The sequence below is a fragment of the Pan troglodytes genome, chromosome 10 (genome assembly GCF_028858775.2).
Source record: "Pan troglodytes isolate AG18354 chromosome 10, NHGRI_mPanTro3-v2.0_pri, whole genome shotgun sequence".
Taxonomy (NCBI): domain Eukaryota; kingdom Metazoa; phylum Chordata; class Mammalia; order Primates; family Hominidae; genus Pan; species Pan troglodytes.
The window spans coordinates 25486559-25510951 of NC_072408.2; the positions used below are offsets into that span (position 1 = coordinate 25486559).

Below are 24393 nucleotides of genomic sequence, written 5' to 3' on the forward strand. Positions count from 1 at the left end.
AGCCGCCCCTCTGAAGTCAAGCTGCTTCTTGCTGACCTCAAGCTGCTTTTTCTCTTCTTTCTTTCTCTGCTGCCCATCTGTCACTGGAGCCTGGGGTTTTTATGGTTATAGGATGGGGCGGGAGGTGAGCCAAAAAGCAACATTCAAGCGGGAAAACAGGAAGACACGTCCTCACTTTGGGCTTCAGGTCCAGGCTTGAGGGTGAGGCTTTGCCAGGCACCCCACCCTTTTCTGTCTAGTATTTCCCTGCCTCCTGTCTGTATCAATACCAAACTCTTTCATTCTAATTATCACATGAAATTGTTAGGCAACAGTACATATAAAAGATCAAGAGATGGCAGCTATAAAAACTAAAAAAAGATATCTCACAATGTTAAGAACATTTTATTTTAAAAGACCTGTTTCCTGTTTAGATATGTGGGAAAATTTGCTACTTGCAGAGAATTTCTATTATATACATATATCATAGTTTAAATTAATATTGCTTTTACTTATTAAGATTTTTTACAAGATTTTATAGTTTTGTCAGGAGGTGTGGGGGTGTGTGTGTGTGTGTGTGTGTGTGTGTGTTTAATGTTGGAAAGCTCATCAGATATTGTGTACAAACATGTTTTACATTTAAGTTAAAAATATTCAAACACAGTATGTACTTTCCAGAACTGCTGCGAAATATTAGCACTATTGTTAGTTATCCTATGAGTTCATTAAATGTTTAAAAATCTAATGCACACAAATTCTCATTCAATTTAAAATTGCAAAGTGAATAAGTATTGTTAGAAACTTTGGCTCCAATGCTGAATTTCACATTAGAGGTTTATACAAAAATCTAGTGCTAAATAATATATGTTTACCAGAACATTAGCATATTGTTTCTTCTTTTTCAATCTTTTAAAAATTGTGGTAAAAATACAGAAAATGAAATCTACCCTACTAAAAAAGTTTAATTGTAAAGTACAGTAATGTTAACTACATGTGCATTGTTGTATGGGAGATCTGTAGACCTTTTTCATCTGGCATGGCTAAAATTCTTCCTCTTCCTTTTCTATCTCCAAGTGCCTGGTAACCAACATTCTAATTTTTGCTTTCAAGAAGTGGTATATTTAGTATTTGTGTTTCTGTGATTGGCTTATTTAATTTAGCATAATGTCCTTAATATTTATCCATGTTGTAGTATGACAGGATTTTCTTCCTTGTCAAGGTTGAATAATATATCATTGTATGTATATACCATGTTTTCTTCATCTATTCACCCACTGGTGAACATTTAGATTCTTTCTACGTCATGGCTACTGTGAACAATGTTTAAATAAACATGGGAGTTCAGATAGCGCTTCAAGATCTTAATTCAGTTCTTTTGGATAAATACCCAGAAGTAGGATTGCTAGATTATATGGTAGTTCTATTTTTAATATTCTGTATTCCACTTTTTTCTGCTCTCATATTTATTATTTCTTTTCTTCTGCTAACTTTAGGCTGAGTTTATTTACCAAACTAACATTTGCCAGTTCTGCTTACCGGAAGTGGTCCACTAGGCACTTGCATCCCACACTTGGCTTTATGCCAGCAAGCTGGGATGCTTACCCATTTAAAATGTAAGGATAGTTTGAGATCATTTCAACCCCAAGATGTCTAATAATTTATGATCATCACATTGGATCGGGCACCTTAACTCAGCATTTGGTTCATCTCACAGCAGCAGTGCTGACCATCAAAGTATCAAGGAAAACAGGTTAGAAATTTGACTCTCAGGACCCACTTAATTAGAAAGAGACCAAATTCTGAAATGGTGTCATACCTTTCTGCCACTGAAGCAGTGAGGCAAAAAGACAGGAAAAGAACTTAACCCAGTTAAGAAGAATGCCAGGACAAAAGTTAACCAAAAAAAATTCCCATCCTCAGCTGGTCAGCATCATCAAAATCATCCTGTCCCACAAAATCCTCATCTCTTCCAGGAACCAAAGAAAGAGCTTCAGCCTTGATTCTCATGACTTTATTATAAATTGGTAATGTTTGCAACCACATTGTAAAATGGGGGCTTTGGAAAATTAGACTCATCTGTGTAGTCAAATATACCATACTCTCTGCAGAGTTGATGCTATAAGGTGGAGGAACCTCACCTGAAGCCTTCTCAGGTTCCTCAGGCTCTTCCTCATTCTATAAATGTTGGTACTTGCTGCTGCAGACCAGCTCAACTGCCACTGGTGCCACTAATGCCAACTCCATGGTGCAGCAGGCTACAGGGAAGGGAGGGCGAGTGAGCAAGCTGAACAGGTGAGGAGCTGCAGCCTGGGAGTGCTGAAGGGCTGAAGGCAAAAGGCTGAAGGCAAAGGGCCTCAGGTGGATCTCAATGGCAGCCACTGCACCTGGGCAAGATGCTCTCCTCAAGCTGTACGCACTGCCAATTCTGAGATGTTTTGTAATTGCCCTTTTGATTTCTTCTTTGAACTGTTGGTTTTGCCAGAGTGTGTTGTTTAATTTCCACCTATTTGTGAATTTTCCAGATTTCTTTCTGCTATTGACTTTGAATTTCATTCTCCTGTGGTCAGAAAAGCTACTTGATATTATTTGAGTTTTCTTAAATTTCTTGAGATTTGTTTTGTGACCTAACATGTCATCTAGCCTGGAGGGTGTTTCCTGTTTGCTTCAGAAGAATATGTATTCTGCTCCTGCTGAGTGGAATGTTCTGTATATATCTGTTAGGTCCATTTGGTCTATAGTGTTGTTCTAATCCTCTGTTTACTTACCTTCTGTCTGGTTGTTCTACTTATTAAAAGTGGGTTATTGATGTCTAGTATTATTGTATTGCTGTCTATTTATTCCTTCAGCTCTGTCAATGTTTGCATTATATGTTGGGTGTTCTGATATTGCTTTATATATTGGGTGTTCTGATGTTGGGTAAGGATATATTTAAAATTCTTATATCTTCCTGGTCAATTTACCTTTTTGTCATTATATAATCTCCTTCTCTTTTTCTTGTTATAGTTTTTTACTTAAACTTGACTTTCATGGTGTAAGAATGGCCACCCCTGCTCCCCTTGGTTACTATTTGCATAGAATAGCTATTTTATCCTTTCATTTTTGGCCTATTTGTGTCCTTAAATCTACATTGAGTCTTTTGTAAGTAGCATCTAGTTGGATCTTATATACTTTTTGTCCATTTAGCCATGCTGTTGGTTAAATGGATAATGTCTTTTGATTGGGGAATTTAATCTGTTTACTTTTAAAGTAAATGATAGTAAAGGACTTACTATTGCCATTTTGTCCATTGTTTTCTGTCTTGTGTCTTCTTTGTCTTTTCCTCTCTGGCTGTGTATTTTTAGTGTTTGCTGTTATTTTTGTGGGGGAGGTAGTGACTTGCTTTGATTTTTTTCGTAATGATATGTTTTGATTTTTTTCTTGTTTTTTTGTGTTTTTTGTGTATCTTCCATAAGTTTCATTTTGTGTTTACCATGAGTCTTATACAAAATATCTTATATTTATAACAACCTTCTTTAACCTGTTAACTAAAATTCAATCACATACAAAAACTCTGTACTTCTATTTCTCCTCCCACCACACTTTATGTTATTGATGTTACAAATTACATCTTTTTACATTACATATCAATTTATTGTTGTAGCTATTTTTGTACTTTTATCTTTTAAATGCTACACCAGAGTTAAAAGTAATTTATTTAGCACCATTACGGTATTCTGTATTTGTCTATATATTTACCTTTACCGGTGAGTTTTATAGTTTTACATGCTTTTGTGTTTCTCTATAACATTGTTTCATTTCAGTTTGAAGGATAGTGTTTAGCATTTCTTACAAAGCAGGTCTTGTAGTGAGGAACTCCCTCAGTTTTTATTCACCTCATAAAGTATTTCTCTTTCATCATTTTTGAAGGATGATTTTATCAAATACGGTATTCTTTAGTGACAGTTTTGTTTTTCTTTCAGCGTATTGAATATGTTATTTCTCTCCCTTCTGGCTTACAAAGTTTCTGCTGAAAAATACACTAATAATCTTACGAATGTTCTCTTGTACATGATTAGTCACTTTCTCTAGCTGCTTGTGAAATGGTCTTTTCATCTTTGACTTTTTTATGACTTGATTCTAATATGTCCCTGTGGGGTCTTCTTGGGCTTCTTCATAGTTGGCATCCAGTGGGTTTCCTGAATCTGGATGTTCATTTTCTTCCCCAAATTTAGGAAGTTTTTCACCATTACTTTTTCAAATGAGCTTTCCTCTTTTTTTCTTTTTCTTTTTTTCTCTTTCTGAAAATCCCATAACAATACATTGATATATTGGCCTGCTTGATGGTGCCCATTATTCTCTTTGGCTTTCTTCAGTTCATTGTGGGGTTTTTGTTATTGTTGTTGTTGTTGTTGTTGTTTTCACTTTTGGCTTCTCTGGCTGGATAATTTCAAATAACCTGTCTTCAAGTTCACTGATTATCTCCTCTGCTTTATCAATTCTGCTTCAGAATCTCTGTAGTAAATTTCTCAACTCAGTTATTGTATCCTTTAGCTCTAAAATTTCTATTTGGTTATTTTTATAATATTTTCTATATCTTTGTTGATATTCTCATTTTATTCATCCATAATATTTCATTGAGTATCTTTATGATGGGTATTTTGAATTATTTGTCATGTAATTTATACATCTTTATTTTCTTAGACTTGATTTGTTTTGTTCCTTTGTTTCTTTGGCTAGGTCATGATCCCCTCTTTCTTTGTGTGCCTTATTACCTTGTGTTGAGATATGTGCATTTGCAAAAACAGCTAACTCTCTCAGTCCTTATGATCTGTCTGGCTTCCCACTGAAAAAAAAAAAAGCTTCAAAAATAAGCCTGGCTAGAGATTCTGGGTGCCTTCCAAACCTTTCATATGAGCACATCTTCACTCTGCTTGTACTTGTAAATTCCCAATTAGAGGGATTTTGCTGGTTTCTGTCTTGTGGAGCTCATGTTTTCTTGCTTTTTCTGGTGTCTGTCTGTGGTACTGCAGGTTCTCTGGAATTTCTGTGAGGTGATCAGATCTTTTTGTTTTCAGTAGTGTGGATCTAAAGTATGCTGCCTGCCATCAGTGCTTCTAGTTGGATAAGACATAAACCAGTCCCTCAGGCAATCTCTTTAAAAGCTGAAGTGTTGGACATATGCTCCTTTCTTCCCCATCACTTTCCCTGACCAGGGAGTGGCTGACAAGGTATATAGGCTTTGTCCACTGTACCATAGGACCTCTGGAACAATAAGAAGCCACCCAACTTTTTTTTTGTTCTCAACAGTCTCCAGGCATCTAGGGTATGCAGGGTCCTGTCAGTGCTCCAAGACAGACAAGACAGAAACTAGTCCTTCTGATAGTAGCCCCAAAACTGGAATGTTGGACACACGAATCAACTCTTTTCCTACCCAAGGAGAAGCCATAAATTGGGTTTTTAAAAAAAAAAATCATTCTTTGCTGAGTTGTGGAGAGAAGCAATGGCAAGTACGTGCTAGTAAAAACCATCATCTTTGTTTTCAGTGGCCCCTAAACTGGTGACATTTCCTCTCGGCATTTATATCCAGGAAAGACAAAAGCTAGTTCCTTGGGTAGCCTCAAAGGTGCTAAGTCTAAGTGTTAGATGTACGTCCCCGTGTTCTCTTTCCCTCCTTGGTGGGAAGCCAGAAGTTGAGAGTTTCTTTCTGATCATGCCACACTGTGCCAGGGAAGAGGCTCTGGTAAGTGAGTGCCACAAATTTTTCTACCAACTTTGACATGGCTGGTTTTGAATTCACCTGGGATACAGGAGCCTCTTAACTGGTTTCTGGTTTTCTTTCAAAAGGAATCGGTCAGCATATTTTTCTCTCCATGAATAAAGGAAGGTCTTAGGGCCTCCTATTCCACTGTCTTTTTGACATACTCAGCCTAAATTCTTAAAGCAATTTTTAAAGCATGCTTTATGCAAGCAGTCATCACTTTATCATTTGACTTTTGACTACAAAAATAATTGACCCATATAGAAAGCTAGTTTCTTTAAAGTGCTAAGCATATTGAATTGATGTTGTTTCATTTTAGCTACAAAGCATTTTCTTTTACCTGTTGGCTTACATATGCTGGAAAGAAGCTGTGCCAAGTGAGAAACTACAGAAATTTTCCAGTCAAGAAATTATTTTTTTTCTTGGTCAACTGGAATGAAACGTAAGTTTAATCTTTACTGTATCTGGATCATTTATCTAATAAATGTCAGCTTTTTCCCCCTTTTTTTAAAAAGCAAAGGATGTAATTTAAAAAAAATATGCTGCCAGTTGATTTGATTCAGTGGTATGATAAATACGCTAGGGCTAATAGATAACTGACTGTTCAATTCAACAGATTAAAAGTCCATTTAGAAACCTAGACAAGTGTCCAATTCACATTATTGAACTGAGAAAAAGGGAAATTGAAAAAAGAAGAAGACTTATTAATCATTCACACACTGTGCATATCAGGAATATGCTCTCTTTGAGGCAGGAGTGGAGGGAGTCCGGGTATAACAAAGAAAAGACAACCCTCCTGATAACGTGGGTAATCTCCATTTTCTCAATTTTCTCACATAAGCTGAAGTACAAATTTATTTAAACAATCAAGTTTTTTAGACAATAAACATCTATAGATGTGTAAGCTTAATTTGGGGTGACTGGCTCCCACTTCCTTCTTCTGTAAAGATTTGTTAAGTCAAGAAGATAAAGTAACTTCCTAACATTATCACTGTCTTTCTCCACTTTTTTGCTCCCCACACCCAACTTAAGCCCTCTCTTTACTCAGAACCCCAGGGGGCTCATCAGCCTCATTCACAGCTTTTCCATGGTTACTGCTGCATTTCCTAACTGCTCTGCCAGCTTGCTCTCAGTCATTTCCCTGCAGTCTCTATTGCTTCACTCAGATCAATATTCTTCCCACCTCAAGCAGAAGAAAATTCCCCAGCCTACTTCCCCTCAGCTCTTTCAGATGATCTGGCTTTCTTAGAAGACAGTTTGACTCCAGGTATGATGCTTTTTCATTAATAAATACGTGTCAGAATTTGTAGAAGAGGATGATGTTAGATAGCACCATCTATTCTACTCTTACCACAATCAATGGAGACTGTGTCCTGAAACATGGCATGTGACCTTCAATTCTTGCATACCTCATGGCCCCTCCCATTCCAAACTAAATCTGCCTTCTTATAGGAGCATGACAATCTCTATCTCCCCTTCTTTGGGTAAGGTTCTTTATTCCTTTGACCAAAGACTTGACATTCAATAATAATATCCCTTTTTCTTTCATAGAATCAACTCTGCTTGTAAAATTTTTCAGTAGCTCTCCAATTCTTATAAGGCAAAGTACAAATCATTTAGCAAAGCACACAAGGCCTTTTGTGGTGTGGCCCCTACCTATCTCTGCATCTTTACCTCTAGAATTAACCCCATTCCCCGTTCTTGCTATCCACCAGTCATTTGCATCTTATCTACTTACCCTAACTATCCCTTGACTGTCCACCAGTCATTCTTTGCATCTGATCTATTTACCCTAACTATGAACTGAGAAGTCAGGCCTCTGCCAGGGATCCTCCATGTGTCAGGAACACAGTATTCCACTCGCCCATCTGGGAAACACATAATTATCTTTCACGATGCATCTTTTACCTCCTGTATAAACCCTTCCTGAATCATTGGGCAAAATTGTCCATCTTTTCTTCCCTTGCTTGGTCTAACCTGTAAATTTCTCTTATAGTACCTACTGTTTGTTTAGATTTCTGTATGCTCCTACCGAATAATACAAAGATTTTTTTTTTTAAAAAAATTTTATTTAGTCGACAGCAGGTAAAGCAGCACCAGACAAAGAGTCCGGTAAGTGTTATTGGGAAAATTAATAAATTTTGTGTAACAAATGACTCCTTTAAAAAGTTATTAACCAAACCAGGTGGCTCACACCTATAATCCCAACACTTCAGGAGGCTAAGGCAGATGGATCACTTGAGGTCAGAAGTTTGAGACCAGCCTGGCCAACATGGTGAAACTTCGTCTCTACTAAAAATATAAAAATTAGCTGGGCATGGTGGCTCACACTTGTAATCCCAGCCACACGGGAGGCTAAGGTAGGAGATTTGCTCGAACCCAGGAGACAGAGGTTGCAGTGAGCCAACATCACTCTACCTTGGGCTACAGAGCAAGTCTAAAACAAACAAACAAACAAACAAACAAAAACATTAATCAGTTCAATCCCTAAAATTTTTCTTCTGATTTAATTAAAAGTAATTTCTGGTTGCTTTAAAACATCAGATTTATTTTCAGCTCACACACTTATGCCATCATATAGATAATTCAAGATAAAAATCTAATTCTAAACTCAATTTTAAAGAAAAAATTCTGAATGCTAGTTCTGATACTTACTGATTAACTTGGCCCAGTTCCCACAACCAGAAAGTGTCAAAGCTAGCATTTAGACCCACTGTGACTCCTAAGCTGATGGTTTTACTGTGACTTACATACTTTTCCATACAACATATAAAATCTTGACAAGAGTATTTACATCCCATGAATAGTATTCAAGTTTTAAGTTAAGAAATAAAATAACAACCTCTATTCTACTCCATCCTCCTGCCAGCAGCTACCCCATTTCTTTTCTCTGCTTTGTAGTGAAACCTTCCAAATAACTGTCTATATTCACTTTATTCAGTTTTTTTTTCTCTGCTCTGTAACATACTCCAATCAGGCTTTCATCACCTCTGCTCCACTGAAATTGTCACCAGTAACCTTCATGGCTGAATCCAATGTTTGTTTCTCAATACTCATCTTACATGACCTATCAGAAGCTTTTGGCACTGTTGATCTCACCCTCCATCTTGAAATTTGCTTTCCATATGGCTGACTCTTACCTCACTGGCCATTTGTTCTCCATGTCCTTCTCTTCTCCCAGACTGATTATGATCTTAGCCCTTAACCCTCTTCTCTGTTGTATATGTCATTATTCCCTCACTTTTATAGTTATATACCTTTAAATACAATTTAAATGCCAACAGCTCCCAAATTTATATCACTAACACAGGCATCAGTCACAAACTCCACACTTAGAGAATCAATATATCCTAAACTAAATTTCTGATCTTACATTTCAAACCACTCCGCCTATGGATGGCCATTCTGGATAATCAATTCTAATTCTGGTTGTTCAGATCAAAATCCTCAGCCTGAATCTCATTTCAGACCCTATGTTCAGAAAATCTTAATGGCTCTCTTTTCAAAACATATCCAGAATATGTTCTCATCACCTTCAATGGTCTAAAAAACCATCATCTCTCCTCTCTATACCACAATAGCTTTATAATGGTCTCCCTACTTCTCTTACACCTTTGTAGTTCTTCTTGCACAACAGCTAAAGTTGTCTCTTTAAAATATCAGTCAAGGCATGTCATTCTTCTGTCTAAAAATCCTGAACTAGCTCCCCATTTCACTCAGTGAAAAGATAAAATACTTGCAATGGTCTATTGTTTAGTGTCTTCATTTTGTTTCAGTATTAATAGGAGAGTTCTAAACAATGTACTTTCAGCCAGGTGCAGTGGCTCACTCCTGTGATCCCAGCACTTTGGGAGGTGGATCATTTGAGGTCAGGAGTTCAAGACCAGCCTGGCCAACATGGCAAAACCCCATCTCTACTAAAAATACAAAAATTTGCCAGGCGTGGCGGCCTGTACCTGTAATCCCAGCTACTCGGGAGGTCAGGGCAGGAGAATTGCTTGAACACTGGAGGAAGTTGCAATGAGCCGAGATTGCACCACTGCACTCCAGCCTGGGCAACAGAGTGAGATTCTGTCTCAAAAAAAATAAATAAATAAAAAATTAAAAGTGTAGCTTTCAAAATCTCTCATTTTTCACTCTCAGAAGCTTACTCTGGTTTTAGCAAAACTATTTCATATACAATAAAACAATTTTAAGAAAAATTGTAGTGATTATTCATTCTTAAATAGTATAGTGAGGCAAACATGTGGTTAAAACTTGAGATCTATACTATACCTGTTCCTTGGTTTAAAAAAAAAAAAAAGCAATCTGTTTCCGCTTACTGATGTGTCTCTTATTTTTTTTTCCTTTTTTGTCTGAAAGTTCATTCCTTTGACTTTTAAGTAGCTATACAAAAGTTAAAAAAAATTTTCAGTGAAGTTGAGATTATTCTGGCTTTAAAAATTCATAGGTATTAAAGAATGGATAAATAACTCCTTGGGAAGCACTTATTCTTATCCTAAAGGAATTTATTTTTCTTAATAAAAATGACAGAATGGAGATTGGCAGTAACTATCCACTGTAACTTATATAATTTCTTTCATTCTTGTTATAAAAAAAGCTCACTAACAAGTGAAGTTATACATGAAGAAGCCAGACTTAATGGGAAAAAAAAGAACATTCTAGATCATGTGAGAAATAAAGTGAAATTACAGTTTTCATCCTAGCAAAGAAATATGAAAGCTGAATAGAAAGTCAATTATAAGTAAAAGAAAGAACATTAAAGAAATTGCTGTGCATTCCACAGGATCATCAGCATTTTATGTCAAGTTTCAGAGCTTCTTTTAAGCTGAGAAATATGTCCATACTACCTTAAATGAATATGACAAGTGTGAAAGAATTTGAAAGAAAACAAAGAGAGGACGTTTAGTTTTGGATACCAAAATATTTAGGTATCCAATTTAATATTTTAATCTAAAATTTGACAGTCTTTAACAATAGAAGATTCTTCTCACTCTAGTATTTTCTTTATTTTTCTCCATTAAGTCTAGCTAGACTTATGTATTTGTCAGTTCTCACAGTGTCATAAAGATACTATAAGAGACTGGGTAATTTTTTATTTTTATTTTTATTTATTTATTTTTTTTGAGATGGAGTTTCACTCTTGTTGCCCAGGCTAGAGTGCAATGGTGTGATCTCGGCACACTGCAACCTCCACCTCCCGGGTTCAAGCAGTTCTCCTGCCTCAGCCTCCCAAGTAGCTGGGATTACAGGCATGCATGTGCCACCACACGTGGCTAATTTTGTATTTTTAGTAGAGACAGGGTTTCTCCATGTTGGTCAGGCTGGCCTCGAACTCCTGACCTCAGGTGATCTGCCCATCTTGGTGGGAGTGCTGGGATTACAGGCATGAGCCACCACCCCTGGCTGAGACTGGATAATTTATAAAGGAAAGATGTTTACTTGACTCACAGTTACACATGGCTGGGGAGGCCTCAGGAAACTTAAAATCATGGCAGAAGGGATAGGAGAAGCAAGTACCTTCTTCACCAGGTGGCAGGAAAAGAGAGAGAGCAGGAGAAGCTGCCACTTAGAAAACCATCAGATCTCTAAGAACTCACTCACTATCATGAGAACAACATGGGGGAAACCGCTCCTGTGATCCAGTCACCTCCTCCCAGGTGCCTCTCTCAACACCTGGGGATTACAATTCGAGATGAGATTTGGGTGGGGACACCAAGCCAAATCATATCAACTTACATTTCATCTGTCTACAAGGAATGTGTTTTTTACAAACCTGTGTATTAAATGCACAATGGCTGATACAAATTATTGTAATAATAATTGAATAAATGAATATAATGCTGGTATACAACCTACAATTTGCCATATATTGTGTTATAGAATAGCAGTTCCATTTTGTGAAAAAGGAAAAGTAAGACTTAGAAAGGTTAAATGCATTACTTAGAAAGGTTAAATGCGTCTTAGTCAATAAGGTCATTTTTTGAGCATAGATAGATCCAAATCCAAACTTGGACCCATCCTCTCCGCAGACAGTTTATATATTGGCATCTCACAATTATCATTAACTCAATAACATCATACCCTAAACTATACTAATTATTCCCATCCCAATTTCCTCTTTCTTCTTCATTCCCTATCAGTTAAAAATATCTGTTGTAATCTAGAAACTAGAATTCATCTTTAATTCTTTATTGTCTTATTCCACTGGTATGCCATCAGTCAGGTATTAGTTATGCCTTTTACTTCTAAAATAGCTCTTCTATCTTTCATCCTGTTAGCTGCTCTATAACCACGCTGGATCTGGATTTGATTATCTCAGTGGACACCATGAGTAGGAGAGACAGATGTACTTCCTCAAATTCAATTATGGTCATTGAATTAAATTAACTTCTCCTTATCCCCAAGGCTGGATGCTGTACAGGCACTGAAAAAAAGAAGTCACCAATGTTTGATTTGAAACCCTGGGTAAAAACTGCTCCCTAGGCTCCAGATTAGAAAGCCAACTCCTAGTGTGAGAAGATGCTTCATATTACCTGAGGCCTCAGCTGGGTGAACCTCAGTCCGCACCTTTCAGTTGGACAATAGGCTTTTGTCATCTTCAGTACTCTAATAATCAAACAATTTAACATCAAAGTTCAACTGGGAATGACAAGGCCAGTAGATTCTATGTATTTCCCTCACATCTCATGGCCATCAGGTATCATCCCATAAAGATGCTCAGTCACTCTTCAAGTCTCTTTGCTCTTTATCCTTCCCATTCATCGGTGATTTATCTCCCATGACTCTGGCCCTGTCTGCCAAACTTTGTTCCAGTTTTCTCATTCCTCTTTAGCATTCTTACCTGCTGTAAACATATCTCCCCATCTCAACTCCTAGAAAAAAAATTTCTTTCATCTCCTTGTCTCATAAATAGTTCTTTCCTAAACACCAGGCTTCTCTGAGGCATTATCATACAATGATCATATAATTGACATATGATCATACAATGATCATATAATTGACATATGATCATACAATGATCATATATGAGAACCTGATCATATAATTCTATACAATTGAGATGACTCCAGAAAAGAATGAAAGGTAGATGTCTCCCTGCCCCTATTAGGGATGCCAGATCACAATCTCAACTTTCTGTCAAAAGCCCCTTCTCAAACAATCATGCCACCTACGTATACCCCATCCAGGCTTACAGTAGTATTTATGACCTTCTGGACACTTCCTCACATATATTGATGATTTCAACCCAAACTCGAGTTTTTCTCATCATTAAAAATCCTGTGTCTATCCTTAGCCAATTTTATTTGCTAGTATCTATAATCCATCCAGGATCTGAGCTCGGAGAGTCTTGACCTTATCATATCCAGAGATTGTATATGTGTTACATTTCAGTGACCATCCTCCAAATTCCTAGGACCTCATCATGATCCAGAATGGTCCACATTTAAAATGGCAAAAAACTCTCTACACTTTGGCTGTATCTTTCAAATATTTCTTTTTGACTTTAGGGAAAAGTTCAAATTCTTTTGACTGGCGTGTAGAGCTCTTAAGCATTCTGGCAACCACCTATCTTTCTAATTACATCCTCCACAATTTCCCCTATCAACTTGACTTCATCTTCTGTTCTAGCCACAATGAACCGTTCACCATTTATCAGACACACCTAGTCGTTCATCCATATATGCCCTTGTCTGTGCTTTTTCCTCTTTCTGGAATATTCTTTTCCAAATCTCCATCTCATTATAGCTAACTTAATCTTTCAGAATCATTTTGAGTTATTTCCTGCCTCCTCCAACTCCCTAACACAGTGTCTTTCTAAGTCTGTTTTTCATCTGTGCTTGCAACAGCTTAAGAATAAATGTTCAAGTTATTGTAACTTTTAAAAATATACCTACATGTCAACATTATCAGGAATAATTTTCATCGATTAACAAAATCTCACTATTCTACATATTTCTGTTAAATTTTCATTTTTACAAGATTAAACAAAAAATTTCAAGAGGCAGCCTCAATTCAAATAGTTAAATATCTTTGTCCCAGACCAGTACATTATAAGAACATTTTCATTAAAATATCAGTACAATTGGGTAGGTAATGCTTCTTCTTTCTTTTATTCTTAGGATCAATTTTCCCCTTGAAATAAAGTCACTTCCAAGGGAATCCATGCTCACTGTAAAACTGTTTGGGATTGCCTGTGCAACCAACAATGCAAATTTACTGGCGTGGACTTGTCTTCCACTGTTTCCAAAAGAGTAAGTGTATCAATTGTGAGTAATAAGCCTATCATTTCAATGAAACATTCCTAGAAGTAAATATTTTGGAGTATATGGCATAATGAGGAAATCAAGACATTTTATTCTAAAATTGACATAGTTCAATACAAATCGTGACTGCTGAAATCAGAACTGAAAAGTGAAATTGTAGTAATGGCTTTCAAAACAGGACTCATGCTGAACTTGTCAGCTGGATCATTTATAATGAAAAGGTATTGGCATGACCAATCTCAATTACTTTTTCTTTTCTGACCAGCTGATTTCTTTGGAATTAGTAATTCAAAATGATTTGGATTAATATTGTCATTTAGAAAGAATGTAAGTCATGGAATTCTGGCTAAAGTAAAATTATACAAGGTAACTGGCTTACTGACCTTTTCTTGTGAAGAAGAAATATTTAGTAATTTTAAGGTGATATTTTCCAGAAAACTAGGTCAATTATAAGTTCAGATATTCTCTCAGAACTAATGACCATTGCAAAATGAAGTGTTGATTCAACCATAAATCTCGGAAAATATTAATATTCAGAATACTTGATAAAATCAATTACATGATGTTCTATGGTATTCAGGAAAAATATTTTTTAAAAATCAACCATTTTTCACATGGCTAGTCTTGCTTCAGAATCAAATGATAAAATTCAGGACTTTCAAAAAATCAGAACATATATTGTAATGTTAATATTTTTATAAAGCATATTTTTCCCTCTGCTGTTTTAGAAAGATATGGTGATACAAAAATATTTTTTTAATTTATTAATTTTTATTTCCCAGACCTAATCAATATAAAAAATTATTATCAACAACCATAATAGATATTTCAAATCTTCTCTGTTGGATTAATTCTGATGTAAGCTGTGTGTATGTGTGTGTGTGTGTGGGCACGTGTGTGTGTGTGTTGTTCTGTTATTTGTTTTCATGCTTTAGCCCATTTCTATACCATTGTTTCTTGAGGACAGGGAATGTATTTATCTTTATCATATCTATCATCTAATGTAGCACCTCATATAAATAGGCAATCAATACAAGTTTGTTTACTAAATTGAATTGAGGAAAAACAACAGTCCCTATATAGGAGATAAAGAATGAAATAGGATTTCAAGGTCTATAAGAAACAGTTTATCCCTAAAAGCAATACCTACTGCTGTTAGCAGACATTTCAAAGATATGATTTGTATGCTAAGAACTTTATTTTCTTTCTCACTAGGAGCAGCTATACAAGTGTCTTTCCTTCTCATGAGTGAGTTTCCTTAAAGTTTTACCTGCAGTATTTGTAAGATCTACCATTTTTTGTAGAATATTTCTAGCTAGTCACTGAAAATAAAAAAAGGTTAAGTCCATTTTACTCTCCCATCATGTAACACACTACTTGCACATAACAATCAATAAACACTAAACATATAAGAATTCAGGCATATTTTTGTCTTTAAAACTAATCTTCAAGGCATTTTTCCAGATGGTTACGATAGTAAAAATACCACCTCCATGTTGTTTTGTCATATGTCACTTACCACTGGTAAGCACGTTACAGGCGAGTGGTCACAGAAGATGAGCATTTGTGAGAGATGGCATCTGGGACTGATCCTAGGTGTTATTTTTTAAGGGGATGCGTCAAAATTGTAGACAATGAGACATCAAAAAACACAACTCACTTCAACAATTACACAATAAGGATTTCTAAACATTTTTCAAAAAAACCTGTTTCCCTTGAAAATCAGAAAATCTGCTTTTCTCCTGTGCTAGACAATTTAAGGAAATAAATATATTTTTAAGAAACCAGAAATATGTCAAATGGGGCAATTGGGAGGCTGCAAAGACTCCACTTTGTTCATTGCTTCAAGTTAGAAAGATTCTAACCCAGTTTATTTGATGCAGATATTTCCAGATCACAGCAAATTGGTGACTGAATTTCATTTCCTTTCAGGGGGTAATCCCTGCTCATAAACATTTGGTATTGAATCTGTCTTTTATTACAGTTCAAATTGCCCATAGCTAGCCACGTGGAACTATAATGAGCGCTTATGTCATTATTTTTTCCAACACATATATCAACTGAAAATATGCAGAATTAAAGGTTTCCTATCGCTTTGTGGTTTCCAGAAGTGGATTTCAGAAGAACCAATGGTGATTAAACTCAGATAAATCAGATAGGGCTGCATCAACAAAGTCTGAAAATAAAAATAAACTTCTACATTTTCAAGCATGCAAACTTGTCTTCAGTTCTATTTTTAAAAGTCTTGGCCGGGCACGGTGGCTCACGCCTGTAATCCCAGCACTTTGGGAGGCCGAGGCGGGCGGATCACAAAGTCAGGAGATTGAGGCCATCCTGGCTAACATGGTGAAACCCCGTCTCTACTAAAAAAAATACAAAAAAATTAGCCGGCCGTGGTGGCAGGTACCTGTAGTCCCAGCTACTCGGGAGGCTGAGGCAGGAGAATGGCGTGAACCCGGGAGGCGGAGCTTGCAGTGAGCCGAAGTGGTGCCACTGCACTCCAGCCTGGGCGACAGAGCGAGACTCCGTCTAAAAAAAAAAAAAAAAAATGCTCAAGTCCAAAGGTAAATTTGGCCCACAGAAGTTTTATAATCATGTCTTTTGCAGACAAGGCTTCCACTGCATCTGCATTTGTAATGTAGCCACAATGTAGCGAGAAAGTGTTATCCTCACCTCAGCAATTTCCAGGAGCTTCCTCCCCTATTCAAGTTCAAAATTAATAGTATGGTAGTTACTTAGCATTTCTAAATTGTGGTAAGCTACTTCAGCACAGAGATTCTCAACCCTCATTAAATAATAGAATTTTCTGAGGAGATTTAAAAATAATCCCAAAGCCCAAGCATGCCCAAAGATTCTAATTTAATTGGTCTGTGACCTGGCCTGAGCACCAGTATTTTCAAAGCTCCCAAGGTGAGTTTAAAACCTTGCAAAATCAGGATGTTTTTCATAATTTCAAAAAAGGCCTAAAATAAACCTTAATCTCAAAACAATTAGATTCCTTAGACAATTGCCTGAGTAGCCAATCCTGACTCCACTGTGTCAAGTCATTTCAGATGTACCTTCAAAATCATAACCAAAAAAAAACTGGATGAGAATTTCTTATTGTTTTTCTCTCCTATCCAAAAGACCCTCAGTTAGTCCAAATATGTCATTTACAGATGAAGAACTCTATGATGAAGGAAGATTGAAAAACTGGCAGTTGGTTACCAGGCTACTTAGAATAGAACAAGAACTAGAATGCAGGTCTGAGCTTTAACTACCTTACGCCACCTCCCTTCCTGCTCTTAGGTGCCATGCCTTACTCCATGCACACTCTGTAAACACTTCACTACCCTACAAGAGGGATACAATTTAGATATTGTCTGCTGTAAATCTCATATTGAATTATGGTCCTCAGTGTTGGAGGTGGGACCTGGTGGTAGGTGTTTGGGGTCATGGGAGCAGATCTCATGACTTGGTCCTGTCCTCGAGATAGTGACTAGGTAATCACAAGGTCTGGTTGTTTGGAAGTGTGTGGCACCTCCTCCCACCTGTTATCACCATGTGAGACACCTGCTCCTCCTTTGCCTTCTGCCATGATTGTAAGCTTCTTGAGGCCTCCCCAGAAGCCCGGCAGATGCCAGCACCATGCTTCCTGTAAAGCCTGGAAAACTGTGAGCCAATTAAACTCTTCTCTTTTAAATTGCCCAGTCTCAGGTATTTCCTTACAGCAATGCAAGAATGGCCTAACCCAGAAAGTCGGTACCAGGAGTAGGGTATTGCTATGAAGATATCTGTGGATGTGGCATTAGAACTGGGTAACAGGCAGAGGTTGAAAGTTTGGAGCACTCAGAAGAAGACATGAAAATGAGAGAAAGTTTGGGATTTCTGAGAGACTAGTTAAATAGTTGTGGCCAAAATGCTGATAGTGATATAGACTCTGTAAAGGCTGACAAGGTCTCAGTTGGCAATAAGGAATTTATTGGGAGCCAAAGCAAAGGTCACTCTTGTTATGCCTTAGCAAAGAATTTGGTTGCATTGTGTTCATGCCTTAAGAATCTGTGGAAGTTTGAACTTAAGAATGATGACTTAAGGTATCTGACAAGAGAAATTTCTAAGCAGCAAAGCATCCCAAGAGGTGGCCTGGCTGCTGCTAACAGCCTCATCTCAGATTCAGGAGTGAAGAAATGACTTAAAATTGGAATTTGTACTTAAAAGGGAAGCAGAGTGTAAAAGTTTGGAAAATTTGCTGCCTGGCCATGTGGCAGAGAAAGAAAAAGCATTATCAGGAGAGAAGTTGAAATGGACTTGGAGCAACCACTTCTTAGACATATCTGCATGACTGAAAAAAAGCCAGGTGCTAATAGCCAAGAAAATGTGAAAAAGGTCTCAAAGGCATTTCAGAGAGATTCCAGGCAGCACCTCCCATCACAGGACCTGAGGCCTAGGAGGAAAGAATGGTTTCTGGGGCCAGGCCCAGGGGCTTGCTGTCCTGTGCAGCATCAGGACACTGCTCCCCACATCCAGGTGGCTCTGGCTCCAGCTTCAGACCAAAGGGGCCCAGGTACTGCTTGGGCCACCACTTTGTAAGGTGCAAGCTACAATCCTTGGCAGCTTCCACAAGGTGTTAAGCCTGCAAGCACACAGAGTCCAAGAGTGAAGGAAGCTTGTTAACCTCCACCTAGATTTCAGAGAATATTTTGGAAAGCCCGGGTGCCCAGCCATAAGCCTGCTACAGGGGCAGATCCCTCACAGAGAACCTCTAATAGAAAAGTGCAGAGGATAAATATGGGGTTGGATTCCTCACAGAGTCCTTACTGGGGCACTGCATAGTGGAGATGTGGGAAGTGGGCCACCACCCTCTAGATTCTGGAATGGTAGAGCCACCAGCAGCTTACAATCTCAGCATAGAAAAGCCACAAGGGCATAGCTGAGCAAGGTCTTGGGAGCCCACCATTGTATCAGTGTGCTTGGAATGTGGGGTTTGGAGTCAAGGGTTATTTTGGAGCATTAAGATTTGATGACTGCCCCGCTGGGTTTCAGACTTCCATGGGACCTGTAACTCCTTTCTTTTGGCCAAATTCTCCCTTTTGGAATAAGAATGTTTACCCAATTTCTGTACCCTCATTTTATCTTGGAAGTAAGTAACTTGTTTTGATTTTATGGGCTCATAGGTGGAAAGAACTGATCCCCAGATGAGACTTTGGACTTGGACTTCAGACATTTTAGTTAATGCTAAAATGAGTTAAGACTTTGGCTGACTATTGAGAAGGCATGATTGTATTTTGCAGTGTGAGAAGGACATGAGATTTGAGGAGCCAGGGGCAGAGTAATATAGTTTGGATGTTGTTTCCTCCAAATCTTGTGCTGAATTGTAGTTTCCAGTGTTGGAGGTAGGACACGGTGGGAGATGTTTGGATCATGGACATGGGTCCTTCTTGGCTTGTGGCTGTCCTTGAGATAGTGAGTGGGTACTTGCAAGATCTGGTTGGTTGGCAGTGTGTGGCACATCTTCAAAGCTTGCTCCTGCTCTCACCATGTGAGACACCTGCTCACCCTTTGCCTTCCACCATGATTGGAAGCTTCCTAAGGCCTCCCAAAAAGCTGAGCAGATGCCAGCACCATGCTTTCTGTAAAGCCTGCAGAATAATGAGCCAAGTAAACTTCTTTTCTTAATAAATTATTCAATCTCAGGAATTTCTTTTTAGTGACACAAGAATAGCCTACACAACAGGGTTCCAGCTCAGCCTTGCCCGGGCTCTACTCTTGCACATGAAACCTATTAGACATAATAAAGTCAGCAGCCCAAAGAATTTTATAACATCAGATCCTTTGGTCCTGCCAGCTACAGATTCTTTGGCTCCAGGATGCCAGCAATGGGCACATAGAATATTATGGCTAAAATTGATAATTGCTTTATTTAAACACCTTATCTTGTTGTTTGAGGAAATGGGGCCCAAAGAGGGTAAACCAGCCCATCTGTTCTCCTGGTGTCACAAATTTTGTGTTGGCTTTTCTAGTCAATGAATTTATATGATATATTCAAATTAAAAATATTCTTAAGGATACTCCAGAACAAGTATTTTGAAATACTATGTTTAGCAGCATAGTCCTTCTTCTAATGGCATCATATTAAAAAGTCTCAAAGTGTAAGAATGATTCCATGGATGTGTTGTGTTACGAGAATTTACAAACCCATAGCTCAGCCTAATTGACATCTTCCCATCTTTCTGAAGTTCACCCTCAACTACCAGCAGAACCTCAAAGCTATATGTAAACTCTGAAGACCATTGATTTTGTCCAAAAAGCTCAAAAAAGTTAAGTTAATAAAGGGAAGGTAATAAAGGCAGGCTCCAGATGTCCTGACACAAACTCTGGTGTTCTTTCCATTATATGAAACTCTTTTTTTGTGTCTCCTGCCTTCAAAATGTTTAATTTTAACTAACATAATAAATGTTTTCACAGGAGTAATACTTTAAAAAATGACCAGTGGTCCCCATTTGCCTGGTCTTATATATGGCTTTAAGTTATAAATATTATATATATATATGGCTTTAAGTTAAATATTATATTAGCCATTTTGAGATGGAGTTTCACTCTCGTTGCCCAGGCTGGAGTGCAATGGTGTGATCTCAGCTTACCGCAACCTCCACCTCCCGGGTTTAAGTGATTCTCCTGCCTCAGCCTCCCGAGTAGCTGGGATAACAGGCATGCATCACCATTTGTTGATATATTGCCCCATACACACATCTATGTCAGATGACTTCACTCTGCCACATGTGCCTCAGGGTTAAAGCCATGGTGACTGTTAATACATCCAAGACTCCATCCAAGGACAGTAATTACCATCAAATTCTTGAGTCCCCTCATCCTCTGTCAAGACCAGCTTAGACCACTCAGATTTCTGGAGTAAAGCATAGCCAAGACATAAAAATATGGTAAGGACACAAATATAACACATTCCACAACTTAGGTGTGAATAAATAATGCAACTCATATATCACACTCTTCCTCATGAGTTCCCCCCTGTAACTAATGAGAAGAAATAAAGTTTCATCTATGATAAAGTATTAGTTCAGTAACTTTAAATAGTCCTTTTAGAAATATGCAGTCTCTTTTGGATAAAAAACCTAAGCAATACCATTCAGGACATAGGCATGGGCAAGGACTTCATGTCTAAAACACCAAAAGCAATGGCAACAAAAGCCAAAATTGACAAATGGGATCTAATTAAACTAAAGAGCTTCTGCACAGCAAAAGAAACTACCATCAGAGTGAACAGGCAACCTACAGAATGGGAGAAATTTTTTGCAATCTACTCATCTGACAAAGGGCTAATATCCAGAATCTACAAAGAACTCAAATTTACAAGAAAAAAACAAACAACCCCATCAAAAAGTGGGCAAAGGATATGAACAGACACTTCTCAAAAGGAGGCATTTATGCAGCCAAAACACACATGAAAAAATGCTCATCATTGCTGGCCATCACAGAAATGCAAATCAAAACCACAATGAGACACCATCTCACACCAGTTAGAGTGGCGATCATTAAAAAGGCAGGAAACAACAGGTGCTGGAGAGGATGTGGAGAAATAGGAACACTTTTACACTGTTGGTGGGACTGTAAACTGGTTCAACCATTGTGGAAGACAGTATGGCGATTCCTCAACGATCTAGAACTAGAAATACCATTTGACCCAGCCATCCCATTACTGGGTATATACCCAAAGGATTATAAATCATGATGCTATAAAGACACATGCACACGTATGATTATTGCGGCACTATTCAGAATAGCAAAGACTTGGAACCAACCCAAATGTCCATCAATGATAGACTGGATTAAGAAAATGTGGCACATATACACCATGGAATACTATGCAGCCATAAAAAAGGATGAGTTCATGTCCTTTGTAGGGACATGGATGAAGCTGGAAACCATCATTCTCAGCAAACTATCACAGGCACAAAAAACCAAACACCACATGTTCTCACTCATAGGTGGGAATTGAACAATGAGAACACTTGGACACAGGAAGGGGAACATCACACACTGGGGCCTGTCATGGGGTGGGGGGAGTGGGGAGGGATAGCATTAGCAGATATACCTAATGTAAATGACAAGTTAATGGGTGCAGCACACCAACATGGCACATGTATACATAAGTAACAAGCCTGCACGTTGTGCACAGGTACCTTAGAACTTAAAGTATAATTTTAAAAAATGCTGGGTCACTCAGATAAATTTCTTACACCCTGGCTCTCTTCCTAAGAGGGGGAAAGGATATATAAGAAAAGGAGAAAACAAAATCATAAAAGCAGATCCTTTGCCCTGGTGACTTCTGATATCCAGATGAAAGCCCCTTTTTAAGCTGACGGATGCTTGTTACAGCTGAAGTCTGCAGCGCATGACTGGGGCTCCCCCAGCTTGGCCAGGGTTTCCTGGCAAGCCCTGGGTGACTCAGGCTCTCACAGGCACCATAGACCCTCTTGAGGTTTGCCAACGACTCCCAGTTGGCCCCAGGTTGGATGGTCCTATCACATGCCCTTGTTACAGAAGCCCTTATCCCCACCAGGGAAACTCTGGAAACTCTCCCTCTAGAAAATCTTTAGATATTTCCAGATCCCATCTCACCTACAGAGAAACCAAAGAAGGCCCACAAAAGCTAAACTCACGAGTTCCTCCTGCCTGTTAATCACATGACACCAAGTTTAATGGCCATGCCACAAGCAGTGCAGAACCTCTCAAGAGGTGATTTCCTTCCAGGATCTGAAACAGGGAGTGAGAAGAGGAGCGCCTCTGCCTTCAGCATTATGTTTTGCTCACTGAGCTCACACTTCTCCCCATCTGCTTGCCAAAGCAGAGGAGAGGCAAACTGGGACGCCTATGTCCGCCGTGCTTACTCAGGTCCTTCTTTCTCTGCCTTCTACTTCTCACCCTCCCAAATTCCCAGGAAGTGATGGGCTTTTCTGTCGTCATGTTCTCCTATCCAATATGGCACATCCTCCTCCCTCCTCACCTCTGTTGACTCTGTCCCATGCACAGAAACATTTTCTCTAAATGCTGTGGAGAACAATATGACCTCCAAGTTTGGCGTTGGACATGTTTCTTCCTCCTCTTGCATTCTGCCTAACACTAATCCAAAACTTTTCTCAGGCAGATGGGGATTTGGCCATTTGGGGTGAAGCTCCTATGCTCTGAAAGGCAAAGGGGAAAATTACAATAATAATTTTCTAATCTTTACCTCTATTAAACTAATTCATACCTTACTAATACTGGACCCCTGATATTGTTATACCAAGACAGATTTTCTCTAGGTAAGGGAGGGATGGAACAAAGAAACAAAGAAGACCCAAAAATTCATCCTGCTACAAGAATATTCTTGAGTCATATAAAACATCTGCCTATATTTTAATAAAGCACACTATACTCCTCTAGGCAGATATGTGCTGACAATATCTTTAAATAGAGAAAATGATAAAAGAGGCAGTCTTCAGAAAGCTAAAGGTCTAAAGAAAGCTTTATTTGTTGAATTTTTTCCTCATGCTTTGCATAAGATCTGTTAAATGGCAAGATGGAACTGTATATCGCTTTTAGAAAAGCTCACTGGATGCATTAAAGTTCTTTATAAACTTAACTTTAATTTTGTTGACTTTCAGTTTTGCACTTTCAAGTTGGCATATTAAAATCCAACACTGTTTTCTATGATTACTGGAACATTTTACTGATATTCTGACTCATATACCTAGCCAGGTACAACTTCTTTTTTAATTCACATAAGGATCTATGGATTTGGATGTTACTGAAGCTGTTAAAACCATCCACAAACTCTTCCCTGTTTAAAGCCTTTCCTGTATGCACTCTCATTTACTATGGTAATTTACCACCGATTTTTAAACATTTAGAATATGAATAATCTTTCTATTTATGCATAAGGAAGCGTTTCCTCCGTGAAGCCCCACAACTATTTTTATTCTGCAGATCATATGCTATGCTAATTTAAATCTTTTTTTTTTTTTAATAAATTTAGAACTTGTATCTTTAAAGTTTCCCAGGGGATTTAGTCACTCCATGGAGCAAAATATGTTCTGAATAGTTGACATCTTTATTGATTTAAGGCAGTTGTAACTCCAATAATACAAATCTGAAATTCTTAGTCCCACTTTATAATCACCATTGATGGCAATTAAAAATAAATGCTACCCATTAGAAACCACTGTGGGCAAATAATTTTCTCATGTGCAAAATAAATGTAGGCATTTATGAAAATAGCCAAGCATGTGGTATATTAGAAACGAACTGTTAATCAGTGTCTAGGCTGGTGGACTATCTCATTTCTTTTCTAGCAACTGAATAAAGCCCCTACAAGAGCGGATTATGTTTATATTCCAAAAGAAAACATTTACAGATAATTATAACTTCCCTCAT

At 38.0% G+C, this 24393-nt stretch overlaps 1 protein-coding gene across 6 annotated transcripts in view; it reads left to right on the forward strand.

The window, feature by feature from the left end:
• Positions 1 to 24393, forward strand: part of PIK3C2G (phosphatidylinositol-4-phosphate 3-kinase catalytic subunit type 2 gamma) — a 387383-nt gene that overhangs the window by 95338 nt on the left and 267652 nt on the right. For 4 of the 6 annotated variants that reach the window (XM_016923019.4, XM_016923022.4, XM_016923026.4 and 1 more), the window contains 2 exons: positions 6036 to 6158; positions 13840 to 13971. In XM_016923019.4, the coding sequence (XP_016778508.3) occupies positions 6036 to 6158; positions 13840 to 13971 (255 nt within the window). The remainder of the gene's footprint in view (positions 1 to 6035; positions 6159 to 13839; positions 13972 to 24393) is intronic. The other 2 variants (XM_016923023.4, XM_016923024.4) reach the window with 1 other exon arrangement.